This window comes from Balaenoptera acutorostrata, chromosome 13 (assembly GCF_949987535.1).
Source record: "Balaenoptera acutorostrata chromosome 13, mBalAcu1.1, whole genome shotgun sequence".
Taxonomy (NCBI): domain Eukaryota; kingdom Metazoa; phylum Chordata; class Mammalia; order Artiodactyla; family Balaenopteridae; genus Balaenoptera; species Balaenoptera acutorostrata.
The window spans coordinates 85,650,460-85,678,372 of record NC_080076.1 but is presented as its reverse complement, the minus strand read 5'-3'; the positions used below and the strand labels follow the sequence as shown (position 1 = coordinate 85,678,372).

At 48.1% G+C, this 27,913-nt stretch overlaps 1 protein-coding gene and 1 long non-coding RNA gene across 3 annotated transcripts; one reads left to right on the top strand and one right to left on the bottom strand.

Annotated features, from left to right (window-relative positions):
- Window positions 1-1,873: 1,873 nt before the first annotated feature.
- On the bottom strand, window positions 1,874-22,496 carry LOC130704634 (uncharacterized). 2 transcript variants are annotated; one of them, XR_009005082.1, is made up of 4 exons: window positions 22,252-22,496; window positions 20,798-20,929; window positions 19,308-20,709; window positions 1,874-6,017 (listed from the first exon to the last, which is right to left on the bottom strand). It is a non-coding gene; the product is annotated as an uncharacterized LOC130704634 (long non-coding RNA). The 2 variants fall into 2 exon arrangements; XR_009005083.1 differs by lacking the exon at window positions 1,874-6,017 and adding an exon at window positions 16,281-17,049.
- Window positions 18,272-27,913, top strand: HPD (4-hydroxyphenylpyruvate dioxygenase). Its single transcript, XM_007189562.2, has 14 exons — window positions 18,272-18,359; window positions 18,478-18,504; window positions 19,044-19,106; window positions 19,446-19,550; window positions 20,184-20,226; window positions 20,419-20,501; window positions 21,474-21,563; window positions 22,503-22,606; window positions 23,001-23,078; window positions 23,615-23,777; window positions 23,912-23,983; window positions 25,620-25,742; window positions 27,350-27,466; window positions 27,541-27,913. The coding sequence occupies exons 1-14, from the start codon at window positions 18,357-18,359 to the stop codon at window positions 27,649-27,651; spliced, it is 1,182 nt and encodes a 393-aa protein (XP_007189624.2). The 5' UTR covers window positions 18,272-18,356; the 3' UTR covers window positions 27,652-27,913.

The window sequence follows — 27,913 nt, the reverse complement described above, 5'->3', positions numbered from 1 at the left end:
TAAATAAGTTCATTTGTACCCTTTTTTTTATAGATTCCACATATAAGCAATATCATATGATATTTGTCTTTCTGTGTCTTCAGTGTACTTCACTCAGTATGGCAATCTCTAGGTCCATCCATGTTGCTGCAAATGGTAATCTTTTGTTCTTTTTTATGGCTGAGTAGTAGTCCATTGTATATATGTGCCCCATCTTCTTTATCCATTCCTCTGTCAATGGGCATTTAGGTGGCTTCCATGTCCTGGCTATTGTAAAGAGTGCTGCAATGAACATTGCGGTGCATGTGTTCTGGTTCATCTTACCTGCAGTGGCCACAGGCAGGCAACATAGCCTTTGTTTCACAAAGCTGCCAAGATGTAGGAGAACTCAAAATTGTTTGCCTCTTCCAAACATCCATACCTTTCTCATTTTCATTTCAGAACAAGAAGGAGGCCAGGAGAAAGGGAATTGGGAAGTAGACCCGAGAGGTACCCACAAGACCTGGGCGGTCACAATCATACTCCCCGCCTCCAGGACCCTGCAGATCTTCCATATTTTCCCTCTGCCCTGGCCTACTGGGAGCCAGGCAAACTGGGAAGTCAATTACCCTCAGTACCTGCATCTATAAATCAAGGGGCTGGACTCCAAGGTCTTTTTTTTGAGGGGGGCCACATCCCGAAGCTTGATCTTAGTTCCCCAACCAGGGATCGAACCCGGGCCCAAGGCAGTGAAAGCGCGGAGTCCTAACCACTGGACCACCAGGGAATTCCCTCCAGGGTCTTAACTGGTGTCACGTTTGTGTGAGTTGGCTCACTGAGAGTTTTAAGAATTTTAGTTGCTGAGTCAGTTCAGGGCCCCATCGTGAAATAGCGGGCATACTCAGAAGGGTATTTAAGGTATGTTTAATGAAAAGGTTAGAGTCACCAGCAAGTTTAAGGGAGCAAATAAGGGATAATGAAACTGGCTAGAACTGGCAACAGTGGGGTGGGCTATCGCTCCCAGATCTGAAGGGGCAAGGGGAGGGAGCAGTTTGGGATCCCAGAGAGGGCCGTAGCCACCCATAGGAGTGTGGTCTTCAGTAGAGGAACACAGCTGATGTTAAAAAAAAATCTGGGGACTTCCCTGGTGGTCCAGTGGCTAAGACTCCATGCTCCCAATACAGGGGGCCCGGGTTCAATCCCTGGTCAGGGAACTATATTCCAAATGCCGCAACTAAAGATCCCACATGCTGCATCTAAGACCCAGAGCAGCCAAATGAATAAATAAATAAATATTTTTTAAAAAACATCTGGCAGAGGGGGCTCCCCCACCCCCCATCCCCCCACTGCCGGTCTCCTCTCATTTGCTGGAGCCTCTGGTTGCCGGAGAGCAAAGGGTCTTAGGGCGTAGAGTAAGACAGAGAGGGAAGAGCCTTGGAGGGGCACAAAGAATATCCAGCACAGGTGCCAATACTTAAACATTTGGGAAAGTAAGATGCAGAGAGCCACAAAGTGCATGATACTGTTTTCATACAACAAAGTCATTTCCCCCTTATATGTGCCTGTAATATGCTTGTATATGATTGCCTAAGCATGAAGCAAGGTAGGGGATTATACATGTGAGATCGTTAATATTTAGTACCTGGGCAGAGTAGAAAGGGCAGGAGAGAAAGCAATTTAGAAAATAAGATATTTGCTAATATGAATTCAGAGTAATTTAACACAGGAATAATTGTTTAGGAGCACAAAACTGTAACTTCAAGTGAGATAGATCATTGTAGATGCTGTGTCTAATGGCAAGATTTTGGCAACAACCTAAACATTTGGTTCTAGAGGTTGGTTAAAATCATCACGACACGGCCTTTCAAAGAAAGACACGCACACTTATGATCAACATAGGTATTTATTAGCATGAACAGTGTTTACAAAGTATACACAAAATGTAACAGAAAAGTATCATATGTTTATACATTTTTAGAAGGCGGTCTGGGTGGATATGCCCAAATTGTCCATGGTGGTTTTCTGTGGCTGAAGGATTATGAATGGGCTAGTTTTCTTTACTTTCTTTTTCCTTTTTTCTCTCTCTTTTTTTTCACTTTTAATTATGTGTATTTTTTTCTATATCAACTTGCATTAATTCTGTTACAAAATATAAAATAAAATATATATCTGAGCTGGTTAAACAGGTGTGGTCAGTTTGTGAAAATTCAGAAAGCCATATACTTTTTGCATTTTTCTATGTGTATTATTAACCTTTGATAAAAATACTTTCTATCAATATCAAAAAACAGTCATAAAAATGTTAGAACAATTTTTTTTATTGAGATGAAAGCCACATGACATAAAATTAACCATTTTTAAGTGAACAATTCATTTCGTACATTCACAACGTCATGTAACCACCACCTCTAGCTCCAAAACATTCTCACCACCCCAAAACGAAAACCCCATGCCCGTTAGCAGTGACTCCCCAGTCCTCCCTCCTCCCAGCCCCTGGCACCCACCAATCTGCATTCTGCCTCTATGGATTTACCTATTCTGGTTATTTCCTATTAATGGAATTAAAACAATTTTTTTTTTTTGGCCAGACCGCGCGGCTTGTGGGATCTTAGTTCCCCAACCAAGGACTGAACCCAGGCCCTTGGTAGTGAGAGTGCGGTGTCCTAACCACTGGACGGCCAGGGAATTCCCAAACTCAGAATTCCCAAACAATTTTTAAATCAATGGATTTCACATAAAAATTCAAATTTCCAGCTTCTCTTGAACAAAATCTGGCCAAACTAGCCCACATCCCCACAGGGGATAACTGGCTGAAGCTCAGTAATCATCACCCTTGTTGACAAGGCGTGAGCATACAACTCCACAATTCCACCCAGCTCTTCTCTCTTCTACATCACTCTCCTGGCTTCTGGGGCATTTGAGTTTCAAGTCCCAGGACTAATGACTACTCAGACACACACCCCCCTTTTTTTTTAAAATAAATTTATTTATTTATTTTTGGCTGCATTGGTTCTTCGTTGCTGCACGCGGGGTTTTTTTTTTAATTTTATTTATTTTCTTATACAGCAGGTTCTTATCAGTTATCTATTTTATACATATTCATGTATATATGTCAATCCCAGTCTCCCAATTCATCCCACCACCACCACCACCACCCCTGCCGCTTTCCCCCCTTGGTGTCCATACGTTTGTTCTCTACATCTGTGTCTCTATTTCTGCCCTGCAAACCGGTTCACCTGTATCATTTTTCTAGGTTCCACATATATGCGTTAATATACGATATTTGTTTTTCTCCTTCTGACTTACTTCACTCTGTACGACAGTCGCTAGATCCATCCACGTCTCTACAAATGACCCAGTTTCGTTCCTTTTTATGGCTGAGTAATATTCCATTGTATATATGTACCATATCTTCTTTATCCATTTGTCTGTCGATGGGCATTTAGGTTGTTTGCGGGCTTTCTTTAGTTGTGGTGAGCGGGGGCTACTCTTTGTTGTGGTGCGTGGGCTTCTCATTGCGGTGGCTTCTCTTGTTCCGGAGCTCGGGCTCTAGGCATGGGGGCTTCAGTAGTTGTGGCAGGCAGGCTCTAGAGTGCAGGCTCAGTAGTTGTGGCACACGGGCTTAGTTGCTCCGCGGTATGTGGGATCTTCCCAGACCAGGGCTTAAACCCGTGTCCCCTGCATTGGGAGGCAGATTCTTAACCACCGTGCCACCAGGGAAGCCCTCAGACCCCTTTCATCTGTAAAAATCTTGAAGATCTCCAGACGCAGGGAGACACACCAGAAAAAAATGAGAAACTTGGACTGGGAGTAGAGGGAATGAATCCCAACTCTACCACTTATAGTATGAGCCACTTAGCTTCTCTGAGCCTCAGTTTCCTTAACTGTAAAATGGGTATAATAATAACACCTACTTCATAGGGCTGTTATATTAAATGCAAAGCATTGGACACATAGTCACTCCTATCCCTGTAGGTACTGAAGACTCATAAGAGCGCTCCCTAATATTCAGAAATGGAAAAAGGGAGTTCAGAGAGGTTACGCAATATGTTGAAGGCAACACAGCAAATTGGAGGCCAAAGCTAACTTCCCTATTGCCCTTGTGAAGAATGAAAGTCAGTGTTCTGAACTGAAGGGTGTCAGATGTTCAAAAGTTTAGGGACTTTGGATGGTGGGGACGCAGGTTCAGTTCGAAAGGGATCAATGGCTGATCTTGAGTAACCTCACCCTGGGCTTATGCAAATAATGGAGCAACTGACGAGATAGTTGTTTGGCCAGAGAGGAAAGAGAAAACCCTTTGATGTGCCCTGGGCCCTGATGTCATAGCAGTTGCTCCTCCTCCAGGGCCACTGATGTCCTCTGCCCTTTCCCCAGTCATGGGGGCCTCCTGCCCCCTAAACCTCAGGCAACCAGAGCAGAGCAGTTCCTACAGGCTCAGGAGAGCCCACTGTGAATTCTTCAAGAAGTTTGTGAAAAATTTTTTTAAATACCAGATTACTTAAAATTAAATTATGTATATTAAAAATTACATTAAAAAGCAGAAAAAAATTTAATATAAACTTACAACTAAAAAAACTATCATGAAAACAAAGGTAATAAATGCTCAAATCTCATCATTTCCTAATTATTTCACTACATTTTAGTACTACCTAGGCTCTTGTCTATTTTTCTGTGTGATACGTTACTACTTATACTGTTCTCAACTCCAAGTTCAAACTAGCTTACCTTGGTAGTTTGAAACTGGCCATAGGGGTACTTATACCACAGAATTCAGCAACTGCTACAAACTAATGCTTAATTGTTTTATTGATTGTCTAGGGCAGGGGTGAGCAAACTATTGGCTCTCTGTCCAAATATGGATGCTTGTCTGTTTTTTTTGGTTTTTTGCTCACAGCCTGTTTTTTGTTTAATTAATTAATTTATTTTTTATTTATTTTTGGCTGCGTTGGGTCTTCATTGCTGCGTGCAGGCTTTCTCTAGCTGCGGCGAGCGGAGGCAAGTCTTCGTTGCAGTGCGCAGGATTTTCATTGCGGTGGTTCCTCTTTGTTGCAGAGCACGGGCTCTAGGCGTACGGGCTTCAGTAGTTGTGGCACTTGGGCTTCAGTAGTTGTGGCTCGCGGGCTCTAGAGCGCAGGCTCAGTAGTTGTGGCACACGGGCTTAGTTGCTCTGAGGCATGTGGGATCTTCCTGGACCAGAGCTCGAGCCTGTGTCCCCTGAATCGGCAGGCAGATTCTTAACCACTGCGCCACCAGGGAAGCCCCTCACAGAATGTTTCTGCAAATAGTTTTTGTAAATAAAGTTTTATTCGCACACAACCATGCCAATTCATTTACATACTGCCTCTGGCTGCTTTCATGCTACAATTGTAGAGCTGAGTAGTTTCAGCAGAGGCTATATGGCCCTCAAAGCCTGAAATATTTATTTTCTAGTTCTTTATGGAAAATGCTGGCCAGGACCTGTTTTAGACTTTAAAAATGATAAAGTCCGGATCAGAGCCTTCACATAGTTTTCCCCAGTGGATGTTAAGCTCCTTGAGACCTGGAAAAAAGGGATTGGTTTTATGTTTGGACAGCAGCACACATAGTGATATAAACGTGGTCTGGATCCAAGTTCTTGTTCAGCACTTTCTAATCACAGTGGACAATTTATTATTTTTTTAAAAATTATTCATTTATTTATTTTTGGCTGTGTTGGGTCTTCATTGCTGCCCGTGGGCTTTCTCTAGTTGTGGCGAGCGGGGGCTACTCTTCGCTGTGGTGCGCAGGCTTTTCACTGCGGTGGCTTCTCTTGTTGCAGAGCACGGGCTCTAGGCATGTGGACTTCAGTAGTTGCAGCACCCAGGCTCAGTAGTTGTGGCTCGAGGGCTCTAGAGCGCAGGCTCAGTAGTTGTGGCGCACAGGCTTAGTTGCTCCGCGGCATGTGGGATGTTCCTGGACCAGGGCTCAAACCCATGTCCCCTGCATTGGGAGGCGAAATCTTAACCACTGAGCCAGCAGGCAAGTTCCGACAATTTATTATTTGGGCAAGTCTTCATCTTCCTGAGTCTCAGTTTCCTCATCTGTAAAATGGGAGAAATAATAGTGAGTTGAGAAGATAAAATAGGCACAGTGCTTGGGAGTGGCACACCCAGCGGGGAGAGGCAGGGGGTGCTGCCCACCCCAGGTGCAGGTAGCAAGGCTGGTCATGGAATGGGTTCTCCAGAAGCAGAGGCTGAGACAGAGCTTGGGGTACAAGATGTTTTTAGGTGTCAACACCGGTGAAACGAAGGGGGGAAGCCAGACTGGGGAGAAGGAGTAGTCAATGGTGGAGGCCCAACAGGCCTTGGCCAACCCCAACCAGGGGCTCTGGAAACAGACTTGTGGGTCAGAGTTGTCTCCCACTGGGCTGAAAGGGCCACCTTTCCACCCCTGCCTTGTTCAGCCACCAGGTGCGGGGTGCCCTGGGAAGAGGCGACCTCAGGCAGAGTCTGTGCAGCTGTGGGAGATCCCATAGGAGCTGATAGCCAGCTACTCCCCCCCATCCCCACCCCCGCACCTGGGCAGCAAGTCCTTCCTTGAAGGGAGGTGGAACAGAATATCTATCTCCATGCCTACCCCAGGGCTGCACTGTCCGTAGAGAATTTTAAAATAATAATAAAAACTGCTAAAAGTCTGTTGACTTTATCATTTTGTGCCAGCAAATCTAAACAATATCAATGCCAGTGGCTGAACAGACAACCGCCACCGCCCCCACCTTGGTTCCTGATATTGGATAAGTGCTCATAGACAGTGCTGTTGTTGTTACTATTATTCTTAGTCTTAGTCTCTTCGTGTTAGTCAGAATGGATGCTGGAGAGGCAAAACCAACAAAATCCAGGACACTGCTCAACGCCCCAAAGCCAAGCACAGAGGACAGCCTTCTGTCCTGGGCACATCAGACCCTGGGCACCCATTGCTTACACAGTTTGGGACACCGAGACTCACAGAGGAGCTGGAAGTGGCCCAAGATCACATCGTCTCCAGAGCCCAGGGATCCCGTATCCCATGCCATCAACTCTCTGGACCCTCCAGGCCACCACTGATGCCTGGTGATACAGCTGCCTGTCACCCCAAAGCTCAGGCACGTGGGCTCTGTGCCCCAAGAGATAAGGACCAGCCCCACCCAGCTGGCCCTGCCCCGCTGCACTAGCCCTGATAACAGCTGGGCACCCCGGCCAGCCCTCACACCCTCTGCTCCCCAACTGTTATTTCAGCCCTTGCTGGGGAGTCTGTGGAGCCTGACAGAGGAAGGGGAGGCTCTATCCATGGGCTGTGCCTCTGAATCCTCATTAGTTCTGTCTGTTTGGGGGTCTGGAGTTGTAGACTCTAGGAAACAGGGCACAGGGCTGTTTGACTGTTTGGGGGTCCAATTTTCAAATGTAAAAAAAGCCTTTTGGTTTATTTATGTTCCTCAAATATAATACAGAATCACAAATAGGCCACTGGGCCACTCCGGTCCAAGCACAGCAGCTATCCACAGCTTTTCCCTATGCTGACCTTGAGCAGAAGTCTTTAAAGTCCTGATGATGTTGCAACTCTGCTATAAAACCTTCAAAAGCTCCTCATTCTCTCAAAGATAAAGCCCAAGCCCCCCAACCTGATATTTGAGACCCTCCCACATTCCTTATAATAATAAGCATAATCAGTAACTGTTAATCGAGTCTATCGTGTTCCAGGCATCAAGCAAAGCACTTTACGTACACTAGCTCAGATGATCCTCGTAACAACGCTATGAGGGAGGTACTACTATAATTCCCATTTTACAGATGAGGAAACTTAGGTTCAGAGAGGTGAAGTGACTTGCCTAAGATTGCTCAGCAGGAGTTCCCACCTCTGCCTACACCAGGGCTTTGCTCCCCACTAGCCTGTCCACAGAGCCCCCCTGCAGGCCTGTAGTGCTCCTACCTCTCTCATATCCCCTCCCTGCACCCCCGCCAAGCCAACCCTTCCCAGTCAGCCACATGCCAAAGGAAGAGGAAGCTTCTCCAGGGTCCAGGAGGCTGGTTTGCTCCTGCTGCTTGAAAATGGGCTCAGGGGTCATTCCCAAAGCATTTTCCAAAAACAACAACAGCATGGCGGGAAGTGGCTAGCATATAGACTTTGGAGAGAGTCAGGCTTGGGTTCAATTCTCAGTTCTGTCACTTTTTAGTTGTGTTCTAAAGGACACGCCTGTAAACCTCCATTTTCCAATCTGTAAAATGGGGATGATAGCCCCTACCTCACAGGGTTGTTAGAGGATTTAATAATTAAAGGGCATAGGGACTTCCCTGGTGGCGCAGTGGTTAAGGATCTGCCTGCCAGTGCAGGGGACACGGGTTCGAGCCCTGGTCCGGGAAGACCCCATATGCCACAGAGCAACTAAGCCCGTGCACCACAACTACTGAGCCAACGCACCACAACAAAGAGTAGCCCTCGATCGCCACAACTAAAGAAAGCCCACGCTCAGCAACGAAGACCCAACGCAGCCAAAAATAAATAAATTTATTTATAAAAATAAATAAATAAATAAATAAAATAAAAATAAAGGACATAGCCCTTAGCATGCTTAGCCCAGTGCCTGGCACATAAAACAAAGCGACAAGAAAATCTGAGTTTTTGTTGTTCTTCTTCTTATCTTTTTTAAAGTGCTCTGCTTCCAGAGGTGACAACTTGAGACAGATCACAGTCCTTCAGCTGAAGATCTTTTTTTTTTTAATTTTTATTTATTTATTTATTTTTTTATTTATTTATGGCTGTGTTGGGTCCTCGTTTCTGTGCGAGGGCTTTCTCTAGTTGTGGCAAGTGGGGACCACTCTTCATCGCGGTGCGCAGGCCTCTTACTATCGCGGCCTCTCTTGTTGCGGAGCACAGGCTCCAGACGCACAGGCTCAGTAATTGTGGCTCACGGGCCTAGTTGCTCTGCGGCATGTGGGATCTTCCCAGACCAGGGCTCGAACCCGTGTCCCCTGCATTGGCAGGCAGATTCTCAACCACTGCGCCACCAGGGAAGCCCTGAAGATCTTTTAAGTTAAAAAATCAGCCCCCTCCTTAGATACAACACCAAAAGCACAAGTGACAAAAGAAAAAATAGATAAGTCAGACTTCACCAAAATTAAAAAATTTTGTGCTGCCCATGATTCCAGCAAGAAAGTGAAAAGACAAGCCACAGAATGGGAAAAAATATTTGCAAATCATATATTTGACAAGGGACTTGATTCCTGAAAGGGAATACATAAGGAACCATTACAACTCAGTAATAAAAAGACAAATAATACAATTAAAATGTAGGCAAAGGATATGAGTAGATATTCCTCTAAAGTAGGTATGCAAATTAACAATAAGCACATAAAAATCAACATCGTTAGCTATTAGGTAAATGCAAATCAAAACCACAATGAGGGGACTTCCCTGGCAGTCCAGTGGTTAGGACTCCACGCTTCCACTGCAGGGGGCATGGATTTGATCCCTGGTCATCGGGGAACTAAGATCTCACAAGACGTGCAGTGTCGGGGGTAAGGGGTGGGGGAGACCACTTCAATAAGAGATGCAACAGCTAGAATAAAAAAGGTAGATGACAACAACTGTTAGCAGAGGATATGGAGAAATTGGAACTCTCGTGCATTGCTGGTGGGAACGTAAAATGGTGCAGCCACTGTAGAAAACAATCTGGCAGCTCCTCAAAATGTTCAACACAGACTTACTCTATGACCCAACAGTTCCACTCCTAGGTATATCCCCAAGAGAAATGAGAACGTATGTCCACACAAAAACTCGTATGCTAACAGTCCTAGCAGCATTACTCATGATAGCCAAAAAGTGGAAATCAACTCACCAACTGATGAATATGGATAAATAAAAATGTGGTATATGCATACAATGGAATAGTCAGCCATAAAAAGAAATGAAGAACTGGCACAGGCTACAACATGGATGCACTTCGAAAATATTGTGCTGAGTGAAAGAAGCCAGTCACATAGGACCACATATTGCATGAGTCCATTTACATAAAATGTCCAGAATAGACAAATTCATACAGACGGAAAGCTAATTAGTGGTTGTCTAGGGTTAGAGGGCAGGGAAACTGGAGAGTGACAGCTAAGGGGTATAGGATTTCTTTTTGGGGATAAGGAGAATGTTCTGGAAGTAGGTAGTATTGATGCTTACAGAACATTGTGAATATACTAAATGTCACTGATAGTAAATTTTACATTATGTGTATTGCACCACAGTAAATTAAATTAATAGTTTTCTTTATTGAAAGATAATATCCATCCTGAAAGTACACAAATCTTAGGCACACACATCTCAATGAATGTTCACAAAGTGAACACACTCTGTAATCAGTATTTCCAGCACCCTAGAAACCCTCATTGTGACCCTTGTGGTCACTGTCCTCTAAATGGGCTTTAAGGGACTTCCCTGGTGGTCCAGTGGGTAAGACTCCATGCTCCCAATGCAGGGGGCCTGGGTTCGACCCCTGGTTGGGGAAGATCCCACATGCCACAACTAAAGATCCCACATGCCACAACTAAAGATACCGCATGCCACAACTAAAGATCCCGCATGCTGCAGTGAAGCTCCTGCATGCCGAAACTAAGACTGGGCGCAGCCTAAATAAATAAATAAATAAATTTTTAAAAATAAAAATAAAAGGACTTTAAGAAATAGAAACGGCCTCCCTCCCTGCTCCCACACATCTCCCTCCTCTTCTTAGAGGCCACACTCATTTGGGAGTTTCCTGCTTTGTTTTCTGGACTTACCTACTCACTGACATCTCATTATGAAGGATGAAGACTTTTTTTTTTTTAAGAAAAAGGACTTTTTCACACCAGCTTTGCCCCTTTCCACTCCCTGCTTCCATACAACTTATTTTAGTTGGGTTTCAATTGTTTTTCTTTATTGCTTTAAATAAAATTCTAGGGACTTCCCTGGTGGTCCAGTGGTTAAGACTCCATGCTTCCACTGCAGGGGTCACAGGTTCGATCCCTGGTCAGGGAACTAAGATCTCGCATGCCTCGTGGTGCAGCCAATAAATAAATAAATAAATAAATAAATAAATAAATAAATAAAATTCTGAAACTTCTGTTTCTTGAGGCAACATGTTTAGAGAGCATAGCATAAACTCTTCTCTTTGTAAGATGAAGGAAAGTGTCTCTAAGCCCCTACTTTATTTTTTTTATTGCAAGTTTTTAAAAAGATAAACTTATTAAAATTTACTTAAATAAATTTATTAAAATTTATTTAAATAAATTTAAATTGGCTGCGTTGAGCCTTCGCTGCTGTGCACAGGCTTTCTCTAGTTGCGGCAAGCAGGGGCTACTCTTCACTGCGGTGCACGGGCTTCTCATTGCGGTGGCTTCTCTTGTTGCGGAGCACGGGCTCTAGGCGTGCGGGCTTCAGTAGTTGTAGCACATGGGCTCAGTAGTTGTGGCTCGCGGGCTCTAGAGCACAGGCTCGGTAGTTGTGGTGCACGGGCTTAGTTGCTCCGTGGCATGTGGGATCTTCCCGGACCAGGGCTCGAACCCGTGTCCCCTGCACTGAGGCAGATTCTCAAACCACCAGGGAAGCCCAGTCCCTACTTTTACATTGTCTTGTAACCAAGACTCAAGTCTTGTTGGATTTGTCAATCAGCTGATTTTAAAGAGTTAATAAGAAGTGTTTACAAACTCTGGTAGACCAATGCAATGAAACTCTTCTCAGCACTGAAAAGAAACACAGTCTACATAGAGGCACCAACATGGAGGACCCTCAGCCAGACTCACAAAGCTGCTTGCTGTCTGACTCATTTATACGACATGCTGGAAAAGGCAAAACTATGTGGACAGAAAATAGATCAATGGTTGTCAGGGATTGGGGTGGGGGAGGGATTGACTATAAAGGTCCACAGCAGTGAATGGGTGGGTGGGTATGTTTCTGGGTAATGGAATTGTTTTATATCTTGATAGTGGTGATAGTCACGTGACTATATGTTTTCAAAGCTCATAGAACTGTACGCTGAAAAGGGCGAATTTCACTCTATATAAATTACACTTCAATAACTATGACCCTCAAAAAGCCATTTTAAAACTTTTGAAATCGTGTAAATCATGCAAATATCTTTTGCTGCCGAACCAGAAGTGAAATTAGACATGAAGAGAAGGAAATAAACTATATATAGCCTGGGGTGCTCCCAAAAGAAGAAGATTCCAAATGGCAAGGCTGAACTGGTTCTCTGTATTTAAATTCCATTTGGGACTGATTCACTTTGCTGTACACCTGAAACTAACACAACATTGTAAATCAACTATACTCCAACTACACTTAAAATCAACAAATACTTAAAGTTATAAAACTTAAAAATAAATAAATAAATTCCATTCAGTGGCTGACAATCAATGACATGTTTTACACTGTGGATAATTCAAATAAACTGAAAGAACAAAATTTTAAAAGATCCATAAACTGTTTTTTTTCTATAAATGGTAAGTTATAAACACTGTTCTGTGCCTTGTTTTTTTTTTTTTTTTTAACTTAACAATGTATCTTGAAGGTTTTTCCCCATCACTAAATAGAAAGTTTCTTCATTCATTTTATAGTTAATGTTTCCTTGTATTTAACCAACCCCCTGTTGATGGACATTTAAGTTGTTTACAGTATTTTCAATGATGGTAGACGAACCAAGAGAAATGAACGGCCTTATAAATGAGGGTGGGGATTCATGTGGGTAGTAGCTATAGCGCGAGATCTTATGCCTTTTTTTTTTTTTTTGCCATGGACATCTCTTTGGAAATCCTGCGAAGCCTCTGCCTGGTACAATGTACCAAAATTCCAGACTCCCAGAGGCAAGCAGGTGATCTGCATAAGCCACATTGTCGAGTTTAGACCTGATGAGCTTCTCTTATCAGTACTTTGTCAATTACTCCTCAATAAAGCTGGCGGGGGTGGGAGACAGCAGCTTCTTTTCTGCTGCAGCAAAACCAGAGAGCTGTGTCCCAAGTTCAAGAGACAACCGAGGCCTTCCCATGCCCTTTTTGTCGTGTTGGTCCTAGAACACAAGCTGAGTCCCTCAAAAATAGGCAAGTCATGGCAAACTGTCTCTAAAGTCAGACGTGATTTCACAGGAGCTCATTAGCAACTAAAGACTGTTTCCAAACCTCAAAAGTGTATCTCCATTTAGAGATTGCCTCTCTTTTTCATTTTCTCCTTTTTATTCTCAGAAGGATCCAACAGGCAAAAATCATAGTAATAATTGTTCTGTTTCCGATACTCAAAGAACTCAAATTCCAAGCTGCCCATGTGGCAAAATGCAAGAAAGTTTTGTCCCAGTGACGCTTTTTTTTTTCTTGCAGCTCTCCCTAATGATGATCCCTCTCGTACTTATGAAATTATAATCATGTAACATTTTATATCTGCTTCAATCGTACATCCATATGTAATAGCTATAAAACGCAAAGCCATTAAAAAAATTCCTCCCCCTTTATTTTCATTGCAAATCTATTTAAACCCCTAGCAATAAATTCAACATTCACGGCAGAGGCGGGAGGCGGGCAGGGGGTGGGGTGGGCGAGGCTATGGCAGCAGCAGCTAGAGCATCCCCCCCGCCTGCCCTTTTTTCCCCTCTGGTTTATCTAAAGCTTTTCTCCAGCTCTGGGAACAAATTTAACTTTTTTCTTCCCACTTAGAGGAAAAACTAATGCAAACTTTCAACATCTGGGGGGGCCACCTAAAGCTCACCTTTGGGAATGTTTGGGCTGTTCTTCCTCCTGTCTAGAGGAGAGAACAAAAAACCAAAGGCAACACCCACACTGGGCATTTCCCCCTCGTTTTAGCCTGTGCAGCCTAGAGAAACCACGGGGATGCAGCTAGTCAGCTCTCTTGGGGCTCCATCTGTTGCTGTCAAATCCCAGAGGTAATTTTTACCTCTCACAGCAGATTTGGCTGTAGTTAAGCTGCTATCTCACACTGCCGGCAACTCCACAGCCACCCAGGCATCAAAGGCTGGTCAACCATTCCAGGAGGCCACGCAGGACACCCCAAGGCCCCTGGGCAGGTACTGAGTGCTCAGCAAGGTCTTCAGAAAGGAGCTCAGGGCCAAGGCCACTTTGGTCATGGTCATGAGGAAGAAGATAGACAGTATTTACACAGCTAGGAATCTCACATTCACATCTTAGGAAGGACATCCCTTGCAAATCCATCCTTCCTTTCCCAAAACAGTATTTCTACCATCTTTCAGTGAGTCGAGGGTCTATCAGGCGAATCTCACTGCTGCCACCACTGTGTCAGGGGTTCCCAATACCACCCCCAAGTCTGATGATGTATGAGGAGGGATCACAGGACCCAGCACATAGTCATACTCACGGCTAAGTTGTATTACAGCAAAAGGAGCAAACTCAGCCCAGGGAAAAGAAGTATGGGTAAGGTCCAGAGGAAACCAGGGGCAAGATGCTAAGGGTCTTCTCCCAGTGGGGTCACACAGGATGCACTTATTTCCTCCAGCAAGAGGTTATGAAGTGTTTACCAGGGAAGCGTGCCTGAGCCTAAAGCTCCAGGGTTTTCACTGGAGGCTGGTCACGAAGGCACCCACTGCACAGCACGTACCAAAATCCCAGGCTCCCAGGAGACAAGCAGGTGTTCGGCGTAAGCCACATTGTTTGTACAGTTTAGGCCCAGTGAGTGACTCTTATCATTTCTGGGGATGGTGGGAACCTTCCTGAAACCCAAGTTCCTCGATGCCAGCCAAGGCTCAACCTTGCAAGCAGGTCTTTCTACAAATAGCAGCCTCAAGCCTGCTGTATTCACCCTTTTCTACACACCAGGGCACAGTGGAGGGCGAGTCAGTGAGCCCACCTGAATAGTGGGCTCCTTGAGCAAGGCCTCTGGAACCCAGCTCCTAGCTCAGGAGGAGCATAAACTGGCCACTCGGGAACAAAGAGCCAAGACAGCCATACCCATCCGCTGCTAACCTCTTCTCCAACTGGGCCCAGCCTGAGGGGGGGCATCTGGGAGGGGACGCAGGGGCTCCGAAGACTGGGTCCTGCAGGTCCCCCCTCCCCCACCCCTGCCCACAGATGGGGGAGGCACCTAGGGGTGTATCCCGAGTGTGACTGCGACCCACAGTGTTTCCGGGAGCAAAGTCCAGAGGGTAGGAGGGACGAAGACAACAGCCCTGGCCAGCTGAGCCAGACACTTGCCTTTGGCATCCAAGGCTGCTGCTGCTGACATGCTTCCTTGGTTCAGCAAACACTGACTTTGTGCCGAGGACACAGGCCAGGCCAGGTTCCGCGAGCAGGGGTTTGAGTCGGCTGCCGAGAGCAAGGGGACGAGGTCCTCCTCCTCTCCCGGGACGGGAGGGCTGCGCTGAGACACCTCCCCACCGTGGAACCTTCTGGCCTGTGAGCGCCACTCTGGGCCACCTCCACCCCCATTTTCTCAGTTGGAAACCTAGACCCAGGAGACCAAGGTGGACCCAGAGGGCAGGCTGGCCCAACAGGGACAGGATAAGGAGGTGGGGCCACCTCGCCTGCCTCCAGATTTGCCCAGAAAACAGAGAAAAGGAAAGAGGTGTCTGGACTGGTGGAAGGGGATCCAGCTTCAGAAGCAAACAGGCCAGAGCTTGGATCTCTGTTCTTACCAGCTCTACAACCCTAGGGACGTATGTTCCCTCTCCAAGCCTTGGTTTCCCCATCTGTCTAGTTGGGGGATCAATATCTCCCATTTGTCTAGAAGGCAAGACAGAGATGAAAAGTGTGGGCTCTGGAGTTAGAATAGCCTGATTCCCATTCCAGTTCTACCCTGCCACTTGCTAACTGGGTGGCTTAGGAAAGTTCTCTGATTGTCCTGGGCCCCACCTCGGGGGTTGCTGACTAAAGCTGACCCATGGCAACTAAGCAGCTGAACCTCTGACCTGGGGCTGGGGAGTTCTGAGAGGGCTTCCTGGAGGAGGTGGAAACTTGAGAGTGGCCCAGGGGACCTAGCAGGTTTTGCTGAGGAGGGTGGGGAGGGGGGCTCCTCCCTGGTACAAGCCCCTCTCTACTCCCTGGTTGGGAGGGAAAGACATGGGAGGTAGGGAGGGAGGAGGGGGAGGAAGAAAAGAGGGGAGTAATGTCAGGCACCTTCTTGCTGTTTGTCAGTTTTTCTCATCTGAGAAATGAGAATATTGGATTGAATGATCCTAGAGCTCATAACTTGCCAAGATTATCTGTTTTTCTGTATTAAAAAAAAAAAAAAAGGCTTCTCACACCAAAAGCAAAAGCAAAAATAAACAAGTGGGACTAGCATCAAACTAAAAAGTTTCTGCACAGCGAAGGAAACCATCAACAAAATGAAAAGGCAACCTACTGAGTGGGAAGAAATATTTGCAAATCATATATTTGATAAGGGGATAACATCTAAAGTATATTGAATATAAAGAACTCATAACTCACTAGCAAAAAAACAAATAATCGGATTGAAAAATGGGCAGAAGATCTAGACATTCTTCCAAAGAAGACATACATACAGATGGCAAACAGGTACATGAAAAGATGCAGAACATTACCAATTGTCAGGAAAATGCAAATCAAAACCACAATAAGCTATCACCTCACACCTGTTAGAATGGCTATCATCAAAAAGACAAGACATAAGCATTGGCAAGGATGTGGAGAAAAGGAAACCCTTGTGCACTGCTGGTGGGAATGTAAATTGGTGCAGCCACTATGGAAAACAATACGGAGATTCCTCAAAAAATTAAAAGTAGAACTATGATCCAGCAATTCTACTTCTGGTTATATATCAAGGAAACAAAAACACTGACTCGAAAAGATATCTGCATCCCAATGTTCACTGCAGCATTATTTACAACAGCCAAGATATAGAAGCAACCTAAGCGCCCATCAATGGCTGAATGGACAAAGAAAATGTGGTGTGTATATATATACACAGTGGAATATTTTTTTTAATATTTATTTATTTATTTTGGCTGCGCCAGGTCTTAGGTGCAGCACGCAGGATCTTTAGTTGCAGCACCTGGGATCTTTAGTTGTGGCAGGCGGGCTTCTTAGCTGCAGTATATGGACTCAGTTGTGGCATGCATGTGGCATCTAGTTCCCCGACCAGGGATCGAACCCGCGACCCCTGCAGTGGAAGCGCAGAGTCTTAACCAGTGGACTGCCAGGGAAGTCCTATAAACTTTTTTTTTTAGTTTAAATAAATTGAAAAAAAAAACACTATGAATTATTTATAATTAGGACAAAATAAATATTACTCTCAAAAGACAACAACAACAAAAACGGCTAATGCAGGACATTTGGGGAGCCAAAACGCAAGAGGGTGGGGTGGGGTTGGCACAGTCCCTGGCTGAGACTGCCAGCATCAGGGTCTGGGAAGAGTTTCCAGGCAATGAGGATAGTTGATGAAGTCAGTTCCCCGGAAAGATGTCTCAGCAACAGAGTTTCTGGGGACTGACGTGGAGCTAGAGGCAGGGGGCTGTCCTGGAGCTCTCAGGTAAACGCCACAGTGGCCAGCAGTCACCACTGCATCTTCCAGGAAAGTGAGCCTTGAGGATTCGGGTATGGGTGATGCTGGGGCGGAACCCAGGCCTTCCTCCTCCCAGGGCCGTAAGCTCCCCCTTCCCACCACTCTGGGCCAGGGGTAGGGCCACAACCTCTTTCCCAACGCCCAGGCTGTGGCAATGCCAAGGCCCCCCTATTCTCCATCAGCACCCACCCCAAAGCCCCAAAGAAACATAACTAATCATAACCAGCATTAACAGAGATCTTACTGTGTGCCAGATTCTATTCCAAAAACTTACGTTTATCTCATTTAATGCCCTGCCACACTACTATTGCTCCCATTTTACAGATGGGAGACTGAGGCTTAGAGGAGTTCGGTAACTTTCCCCAGTCACATAGTATGTAGAGCTCCAGGATTCAAACCCCCATACCCATGCCTCTAACCACTATCGAATACAACCTTTTTACCTAAATATAAACCATACACTTGCTATGCAAACAAGTGGCTGGCTTCAAGACCAGTCCCTAAATCCCCCTCAAATTCTCCCTGAATAAGAATTCCGGAGCCACCTCTGCACCTAAGCTGGCCTTGGCTTCTCAGCTTTGGATTCTGGAGGGCAAAGATCGCAGTCCCAGCCCAGGGTCCTGGAAAGAATGTGCCCTTGGCTTCTGGCCCCGGCTCTGCCCCCATCTGGCTGGTGGCCTTGGGCGAGTCACTCCCCCTTTGTAGGCCTGACAGCATCACCCTGTCCAATGAGGCCGTGGCTGGATCAGAGGCTTCCAGGCCTAGGAGCTTCCAGGATCAGCTCCCACCCCCAGGAAGGCCAGGAGGCCAGGGGCGGGACTTGCTGGCTGTTAAATATTTCTGTCCAGCACTCTGCTGGCCTCTCATCCCAGTCTTGCCAGCAGGAAGTGTGACCAAGATCAGTCATGGTAAGAGCCTGCCTGGAGCCATGGCAGCCTTTGCCAACGGCACGGATCTGCAGTGAGATTTCCAGAAGCACCTTGTGTCCAAGTTTCCATATCTTACTGTCCTTTTCTTTCTCCTTAGACAACTTACAGCAACAAAGGACAGAAGGTAAGCAGGAGGGGAAATGTTGGGTCAGGGCCCCGGGAGACTGGAATGTTAGCAAAGAGCAGAAGAGGAATAATAGCTACAATGGTTATGTGACATTCTGGATGCACACTCAAGTTCATCTCTGCCCTCCCCTGCCACGTCTAGACTGAGCTGGACTCAACCTTGCCCTCCTAAGAAAAACTTTTACCTCTTCTTAAATTCCTGCCAATCTCTTAATCCTGTCTGGAAGTTCTTTCTAAGGTCTAACTTAAATCTGTGTCGCTGTAGCATAAGGCTGTTTCCCCCTGTGAAACTTGGGCAGGCCTCCTGGGGGAGAGGGGGGCTCACCAATCCTGAGACCACAGGAGCTCAATTTCTACATGAGAAACCTCTTTCGAGGCTTGGCAAGCCTTCAGGGCAGCGGGGTGGGGTGGGTTGGCTTCTCCTCAGTTCTGGGATTGAGGGTGGGACAAGGGAGGTGGCTAGGGGACACCTCTCCACTTGCACTTTTCTAGACCCGCTTCTAGGGACTCAGCCTTGCCCCTTCTCTTCTTCTGCAGCCTGAGAGAGGCCAATTCCTCCACTTTCACTCCGTGACCTTCTGGGTTGGCAACGCGAAGCAGGTAAAAGCTGGGCAAGGTGTTGGGAGTGGATAGAGGGCAGGCAAGGGGGCCTCCAGGACAAGGGCAGGTCTCCAGCTGGGTCTGTGATTGGGCCCTGGGAGGGGAGGATCAGGGCCAATGCTGGGACAGTCCCAGGACGGACAGTCACTCTTTGGATCCTAATTACACAATCAGGGCCGCGGACCCCAGTGGGAAACTTACCTGAGATCAGCGTGGGCCAGGGAGCAGGCTTTCTTCCCAGGAGGATCTCGGCACCTGGGGCAACAGGGCAGATAGGCTGGGGGGACTGGGGGCCGGCCCCTCGACCCTCACGGGCCCGTCTGCAACTCTGTGATTCAGGCTGCGTCGTACTACTGCAGCAAGATGGGCTTTGAACCCCTAGCCTACAAGGGCCTGGAGACGGGTTCCCGGGAGATGGTCAGCCACGTGATCAAGCAAGGGAAGGTGAGTCTACACCCAGGACCCCACCCATCCAGGAGGGCCATCTCTCTCCCTGCTGGTCTCTGAGCTCCGTGACAGCTCTGGCACCTCTGGGTGCAGGAGGCCAGGAAGCCCTTCCTCCAGGCGGCCCAGTGCTCTTCCAGGCTGCCCGGTGTGGTTAGCGGAGCGTGCACTGAGGTCAGCCCCCCGCTGGGCCCTCCACTGGCACCTTTGTACGACACGCAACAGGGACCTTCTTGGTTTGGTCTACTTCTCGGCCTGGCCCAACGCTGGTCTCACAGATGTTCGGGGAAAGTTGGCAAAGGCCTCAGACGTCAGACCTGGAAATCTGAGCGGTGCCCTGGTCCATGGGTCCCTGGGGCTCTCCCCACCGGGAGGCTTGACTGGCAGCTCATCCCAAGGCCCCAGGAGGGTCTGGCACGGGAGAAGCCCCCATCCCTCAGGACCAGAGGGGAAGCTAAGGCTGAGAAAGGACAGGAACCCAGGGTCAACAGTCCTGCCTGGCTGGGAAGAGAGGTCTTGTCCTAATGTCCCACCAGGGGTATCTCGCTGGGGGGCAGGGAGCGGGGCTGGAGGTGCACCTCCAGAAGCTCGCCTGAGCCACCAGCCACGCCTCCCTTCTCCTCTACGCCTTAGATTGTGTTCATCTTCTCCTCTGCCCTCAACCCCTGGAACAAAGGTGAGGGGGCCCCAGAGGGTTCGGGGTGACAGGGAGTGGAGACGTGGTATTGTGGGTGGGGGTGAGGGACACAGGGGTGGATCAGGGTTCAGGGAGGGGGCCTCAGCCTAGAAGGAGATGAAGCCCAGAAGGCTGAGAGTACAAGGGAGGGGCCGTGACTCCAGCGCCACCCGCCTCCCCTGCCGGCCACAGAGATGGGCGATCACCTGGTGAAACACGGCGACGGAGTGAAGGACATTGCCTTCGAGGTGGAGGACTGTGACTACATCGTGCAGGTGAGGCTGCACCTGGGCTGGCGCGGAGACGAAGCAGTGAGGCTCGGCCTGCCCTCTGTCTGCGACAGGGACCCCCATCAGTCAGGGCTGGAGGACACTGCCACGCTGGAGTGATGCGCCCAGATGTTGGCTGACACACACCTGAGTTCCAGTGACACTCTGCCCCTTAGTAGCCATGCAACCTCTGTCTGAGCCTCAGTTTCTGCATCTGTAAAATGGGGATAACCACCTACCTCACTGAGTTGTTACAAAGAGGAAACGAGATCACAATTATCATTTCTTGAGCATGACTGTACCAAACGCTGTATTCAAGAGGCAGTTTAGATGTTCAGAGTGTAGATTCCAGAGGCAGACTGCTGGGTCTCAATCTTATTAGCTGTGTGACTTCAGGTGAGTGACTTAAATTCTCTGTGCCTCAATGTCCTCATCTATAAAACAGAGACAATAATAGTGCCTTTCATGTAATGTTGCTGTGCAGATTAAAGAGGCTAGTACTTACAACAGTGCCTGACATGTGATAAGCATAGACATGCAGTAATAAGGTTTTGCTAAATATCAGATACGTGATTCATGCATGTAAGGCACTTGGCAGAGGGTGTGACACATAGTAGGTGCTCAATAAATGTCAGCTTGTATTTGTCTTATCCAACCACCCTTTTTACAGATGAAGAAACTGAGGACTAGAGAGGGGGAAGGGCCACAGAGTGATTTAGCACAGGACAGGAAGGACAGACCCCCACCCCCACCTGGTTTGTCTTCCATAGCCCCAGCTCTGGGCCTGGACCTCAGTTTCCCTATCTGCCAAATGGGCATGAGCCATGGGTGTCAAGGGCAACAGCTAAAGTTCGCTGGAGTTCCCGCCTGGGGCTGGAAAAACTGGAGGAGGCTGTGGCAGGACCACGCAGAGGGGATTCAGCAGGGGCAGCCAAAGGGTCCAGCACTGACCACCTCCCCACCCCATCTCCTCTGCAGAAAGCCCGGGAACGAGGTGCCAAGATCGTGCGGGAACCCTGGGTAGAGCAAGATAAGTTTGGGAAGGTGAAGTTTGCCGTGCTGCAGACGGTGAGTTAACCTCAGTGCCCCACCCCTCCTGCTGTCAGCACCCACTTAGATGCCAGGACCCCCCTCCCCAACCCCCGACTCCATTATACCATCCCACACTTGTGCCTCAAAGTGCAGACATTCTCCCTGGACCCTGATTTCCTGTATTCTTGGCTGGTGTGCAGAGGCTGAGGAGGGCTAACAGTCACGCCTCTGGGCTTCCCATCCTCCCCAGTCGGGGCTGACAGCATGGGGATGCAAGGAAGGAGATGGGTGGGTCTGGGGAAGGAGGTGGGAGGGAAGCCCCGCCCCATTCAAGCTGTGTGACTTTGGGCAAATCACTTCACCTCTCTGCGACTCCGTTTAAATGAGCAAGTTACCACCTGCGTGGTCCACCTGTGTGATCTGCCACACGCTAATTAACCATTCTGTGCCTGTTTCTTCAGCTATAACTCCTCCCACGGTCATTTAAAGGATCAAATGAGATGATTCGTGTATAGCACTTAGAACAACAGCGCTTGGCATATCACAGACACGCAGCAAAGATTACCAAGTCTGTTTAGCACCTGATACAATCATAGGTCCTTCCTCCTCAAGATTTAATACAACTTAAAGATTGTTAGAATGATTGAAAAGGCCCTTCCATATAATTAGATCCAACACCCTCATCATTCTTCATTCAGGCAACACATTTTAATTGAGCACCTACTATGTGCCAGGACAGCATCATGAGCAAAACGGCATCCCCGCCTCCACAGAGCTTCTGGTCCTGTGGGGCAGACAGACTGTCAAATTCCCGAATGTCAGACTGCAATTCATTTTGGAAAGGGGAAGTGACTTGCCCAAAATCACACTTGGAGTTAGGGCCGGGTCTGGGTTGGAACCCAGGGTTGTGTTGGCACCATGAAATGCAGCCTGGCCTCAGCAGGGATGGGACCTCAGGCTGTTCGCCACCCACAGTATGGGGATACTACACACACCCTGGTGGAGAAGATGAACTACACCGGCTGGTTCCTGCCTGGATTCGAGGCCCCAGCATTCGTCGACCCCCTACTTTCCAAGCTGTGAGTGCCCCTTGGGGCAAGGGTGGGGTGCCCTCTCTTCCATGCAGAGGGGACAGAGCATCTTGGTCCCTGCTGGGGAGCCCCTGAATATCCCCCAGGATGGCTTGAAGAGGCAGCATAGAGGCCAAGAGCCTAGGGTCTGGAACCCAACCGCCTTGGTTCAAATCCCAGCTCTGTCACTTACTAGCTATTTAACCTTGGCAAGTTATTTTTCTAAGCCTCAGTTTCTTCGTCTGTAAAATGGGGCTAGTAATAGTGCGTGAGTTGATGCAAATAAAGTGTCTATAGTAAGTGCTATGGAATAATGAGCAGTTACTGTTATTGAGGGGCCGGGGGAAGAAAGAGATTTAGGGAGTAGGCTTCTCCTCACCCCCTAACTGCCTCCCTCTCCCAGGCCCAACTGCAGTCTCAAGATAATTGATCACATTGTGGGAAACCAGCCTGATCAGGAGATGGTGTCTGCCTCAGAATGGTGAGTCCCTGGCCCAAGCCCTTCCCACATGTGTGACAGGCCCACTCCCAGGTCTTGTCAGGAAATAGAGCACGAGGTGGGGGGAGGTTAGTCTGAGGTCACTGATTCATCTGTTCCCTGTAAAACTGTCACCATGGAGACCAGAGGATTTAAGGCCCAAAGTGACCCACCGGTCCTCCCTCTGAGGAACCTTGGGGAATCAGCACAGGGGGTGTCACAGTCCAGGGAGGCTTGGAGGAAGGCTGTCACTACCCAAAGAGCACGTGTGTGCAAATTAGAAGCAAGTACCCTTTCTCAAAAGCACCTCCATCTGTTGGAGTGGTGCCGTGTACACGGATCTTGTTATCAGACGCTTTACTTCCACCCAAAGGAAAACTGTCGTAAAAAAGGTACAAATCTATGATGTGCGTGATGTGAAAGGTGGTACCCTTTTTGGAGCCTGCTCAGGGAACAAATTCTGGAAGGTGGAGTAAGGGCAGGGGGCAGGTCCCAGGCCAACAGCAGAGCCATTGTGCCCTTCCGGCCACCCCCCACAGGTACCTGAAGAACCTGCAGTTCCACCGTTTCTGGTCCGTGGATGACACGCAGGTGCACACGGAGTACAGCTCTCTGCGGTCCATCGTGGTGGCCAATTACGAGGAGTCCATCAAAATGCCCATTAACGAGCCAGCGCCGGGCAGGAAGAAGTCCCAGATCCAGGTGGGGCCTCCCTCGGTCCCCGGGGGCCTTGGCTGGGGAAGAAGGAAGCAGGGAAGAGGTTTGAGGGCTCTCGCAGGGGCAGGGGTGTGGGTGACGGGGCCACTGACAATGGTTTCCTTGCTTCCCTCCCACAGGAATATGTGGACTATAATGGGGGCGCTGGGGTCCAGCACATCGCTCTCAAGACTGAAGACATCATCACAGCGGTTAGAAGCCCGTTCCTGGTCTTAATTCACCTCCTATTCAGCTCCAGAGCCAAACTCTGCAAAACGGAGTCAGAGTCTGGGGATGGGGGTGACGAGTGGCAGTCCTGGGTCCCCTTCGTCAGCCCAGACAGCTGACAGGGCTCCCATACTGGCTCGTGCATGTGCAGGAATATTCCCACCCTAGAGAGTCTGGTCTCTCTGCTACAGAAGTAGCAAGTGCCAGAGTAACAAGAAGCCTGGGCTCTAGACCTGGTTCTGTCAGTAACTTACTGTGAGTCTTTGGGGGATTCAACCCCCTCTCTGGGCTTCAGTTGCATCAACTTGAAAATGAGGATATTAAGCTACAAGATCCACTAGGTCCTTTCATCCAAATTAAATGTCCTGAGTCTATGGCTCCAGCCCTTGGGGAGGCTGGGTCCCACCTGTTCTTAATGTGGCAGTATGACCAAGTGGACAAGAGCCTGACCTGTCCCATTCAGTCCCGGCCCAACCAAGAATTCACCATGACCATGGCAACTTCATTCATTCATTCATTCATTCACACAATAGATGTTTATTGAGCACCTACTACGTGCCAGGCACTGTTTCAGGTACTTGGGATACATTAGCCAACAAGACAATAGTTTCCACCCTTATGGAGGCACAAAATAAAATTAGTAAAATACCTCTGTTAGATGGCAGTGAGTGCTCTAGAGGAAAATAAAGCAGGGCCACGGGCGAGGGAGGGTGAAGGACTTTTTTTTTAATTTCAAGTTTTTCTTTTTCTTTTCTTTTTTTTAAAATTTACTTAATTTATTTATTTTGGCTGTGCCAGGTCTTAGTTGCGGCACACGGGATCTTTGTTGTGGCACGCGGGCTTCTTAGTTGCGGCACGTGGGATCTAGTTCCCTGACCAGGGATCGAACCCAGGCCCCTGCACTGGGAGGGCACAGTCTTACCCACTGGACCACCAGGGAAGTCCCAGGACTTTGTATATTTAAATTAGGCGGTCACCAAAGTCCTGGCGCTAAGAAGGAGACATTTAAGAATGCAGAAGACAGAGAGGAAGCAGTGGAAATCTGGGGAAAGCGCCCCAGGAAGAAGGGACAGCCAGGGTAGAGGAAGGTTAAAGGAACAGCTGGAACAGAATCAACAAGGAAGAGAAGGGTAGGAGATGCGGTCAGAAGGTAGGAGTGGGGGCAGATGGTGAGGACTTTGAATTTGACTCTGAGACACCACCGTTGGGTAAGCAGAGGAGTGACATGATTTGACTTGTATTTTAATAAAATCCCTCTGGCTCCTATGTTGAGAATAGATATCAATACTTAATTTCTCAATGTCTCAGTTTTCCCAGCTATGAAATGGGGAGAATAATCATCCAAATGTCTCAAAAGATTACGACATCAACATAATCAGACAGTACATAGAAAGTGCTCGAGAGAGGCACGTAGTGAGGTCCCATGAATGTTAGTGATTGCTGTTCTTCCATCGGGACCCACAAGGCCCAGAGGAGGAAGGGGATGAGGTCACACTGCATCCTGGCAGTTTGGGGAAGCTGGAGTAGGGACCCTGCCTCCTCCCGGCCCAGCACTTCCCCCTGGCTGGGAGTGTTGAGCATGGAGAGAGAAGGACTGACTTTGACCCTGCTCTGAGACAGATTCACCACTTGAGAGAGAGAGGCATGGAGTTTTTGGCTGTTCCGTCCACATACTACAAACAACTGCGGGAGAAGCTCAAAACGGCCAAGATCCGGGTGAAGGAGAATATTGATGTTCTGGAGGTAAGGCCTAGAACAGGATCCTCGGTCAGTCGAGGAGAACGAGCCCTGAGTTCCATCTTGCCTCACAAATGTTGTCTCAACCTTGCATCAGGCACTGGGATGCAGCCGGGAAAGCAGACCAGGTCCCTGCCGTCATGGAACTTGCATTCTAGTGAGAAGACAGATGACAAATAACACAAACACCATCAGAGAGAGAGAGAAAGAGAGAGAGAGAGAGAGAGAGAGAGAGTTGGTGCTGTGCAGAAACTTAAAACAGGCTATGACAGAGAGTGATCTGGGGCTGCTACACAGGAGGCAGTCAGGGAAGGCCCCTCTGAGGAGGTGACATTTCAGTGAAATCGAGATGATGAACGGGAGTTGGTTGTGTGAAGACCTAGAGAAAGAGCAGTCCTGGCAGCGGGAACAGCAAGTGCAAAGGTCCTGAGGCAAGAGCAAGCTCTGAGTATCTGAGAAACAGAAAGAGGGCCAGAGTGAATGAAAGGAAGTGTTTGAGGAGTGGCCCAGGTCAAAGAGGTAGGCAGGAGCCGATTCCTCTGGTAGGCTATTTAGGAGTTCGGATTTTGTTCTTCTGTGGCCAGAAACCATTGGAGGTTTTTCTGGTTTTGTTTTTGACAACTTTATTGATATTTAAGGCACATAACATACATCATTTTTTAAAATACACAATTCAGTGGCTTTTGGCTCTTCACTATATTATGCAGCCATCATTGAAATCAATTTTGGAACATTTCCATCACTCTAAAAGGAGACCTCAAACCTCTTAGCCACCACCTCCCAGTCTCCCCATTCCACCTCCTCACCCTCAGCCCTAGGCAACCACTGGTCTTCTGTCTCTACAGAGCTGCTTTTTCTGAACATGTCATATAAATGGAATCATATAATCTTTTGTGACTGGTTTCTTTCACTCAGCATCATGTTTTCAAGGTTCATCCATATTGTAGCACGTGTCAGTACTTTGTTCCTTTTTATAGCTGAATAATATTCCATTGGATGAATAGACCACATTTTGCTTACCCACTCATCAGATGATGGACATTTGTTTCCACTTTTTGGCTATCATGAATAATGCTATGATCATCTGGGTAACAAGTATGTGTGTGGACATACGTTTTAATTCTCTTGGGTAGATACCTAGGAGTTAAATTGCTGGGTCGGTCATATGGTAACTCTTTTACTTTTTTGAGGAACTGCCAGACTGTTTTCCACAGCGGCTGCATCGTTTTACCTTCCCACCAGCCACATATGAGGGTTCTGGTTTCCACTGGAGAGTTTTAAACAGGGGAGTGAGATGATCTGATTTTTGAAAGATCCCTGAATGTGGGGAAGAAGGTCTGTAAGGAGGCAAGAGCAGAAGCAGGGAGAGCTGTGTGGGTGCTACTTGGGTGGTCCAGGCCGGCCTTGGGTGGCTAACACAGGGGCTGAGGCGGGGAGGTGGTAATAGGACAATTGGGGGATCTATTTGGAGGTGTCTGGAACTGCTGCAGAAAAGGGTCTTTTCTTGGCTTTGGGGGTGCAGGAGCCCCCACGGCCTTTCTAAATATCCCACCATTCCAGGCTAGAAGGGCCAGCCAGCCTCCCCCTTACCCAGTCCCCTGTCTCCCACGTAGGAGCTGAAAATCCTGGTAGACTACGACGAGAAAGGCTACCTCCTGCAGATTTTCACGAAGCCCATGCAGGACCGGCCCACGCTCTTCCTGGAAGTCATTCAGCGCTACAACCACCAGGTACCACTAAGGACCGCCTGTCCCCAGCGGTTGGCTTTCTGGGCCCGCAACTCACCTCCTTTCTCCCGCTCCAGGGTTTTGGAGCCGGCAACTTCAACTCACTGTTCAAGGCCTTCGAGGAGGAGCAGGACCTGCGGGGCAACCTCACTGACATGGAGACCAACGGGCTTGCGCCCGGCATGTAGGCCGCTCTGGGCACGCCTGACCCACCGAAGCCCCGCCCACCTGCCGGCGCACGGTGGGCCACGCCCCCTCGTCCTGGAACACGCCCACTCCACAGGCCCTGAACAGCGAGCCCTCCTTACTGGCCGCTCCCTTTAGACCCCGCCCACCAGCCGGCTCCGGGACCTCCCCGCCCCCCACAAGACTCCGCCTACCTCCTAACTCGCTCCCTCGTTTGGGCTGTTCCGTCTCCCGCCCTCCGGAATAAAGCGGACTGGGGTCCAA

Coding starts and splice junctions, on each gene's coding strand:
- HPD (XM_007189562.2), top strand. Junction 21,564..22,502: donor AGTTTGCCGTGCTGCAGACG/GTGAGTTAACCT, acceptor CGCCACCCACAG/TATGGGGATACTACACACAC. Junction 23,778..23,911: donor GGAAGAAGTCCCAGATCCAG/GTGGGGCCTCCC, acceptor TCCCTCCCACAG/GAATATGTGGACTATAATGG.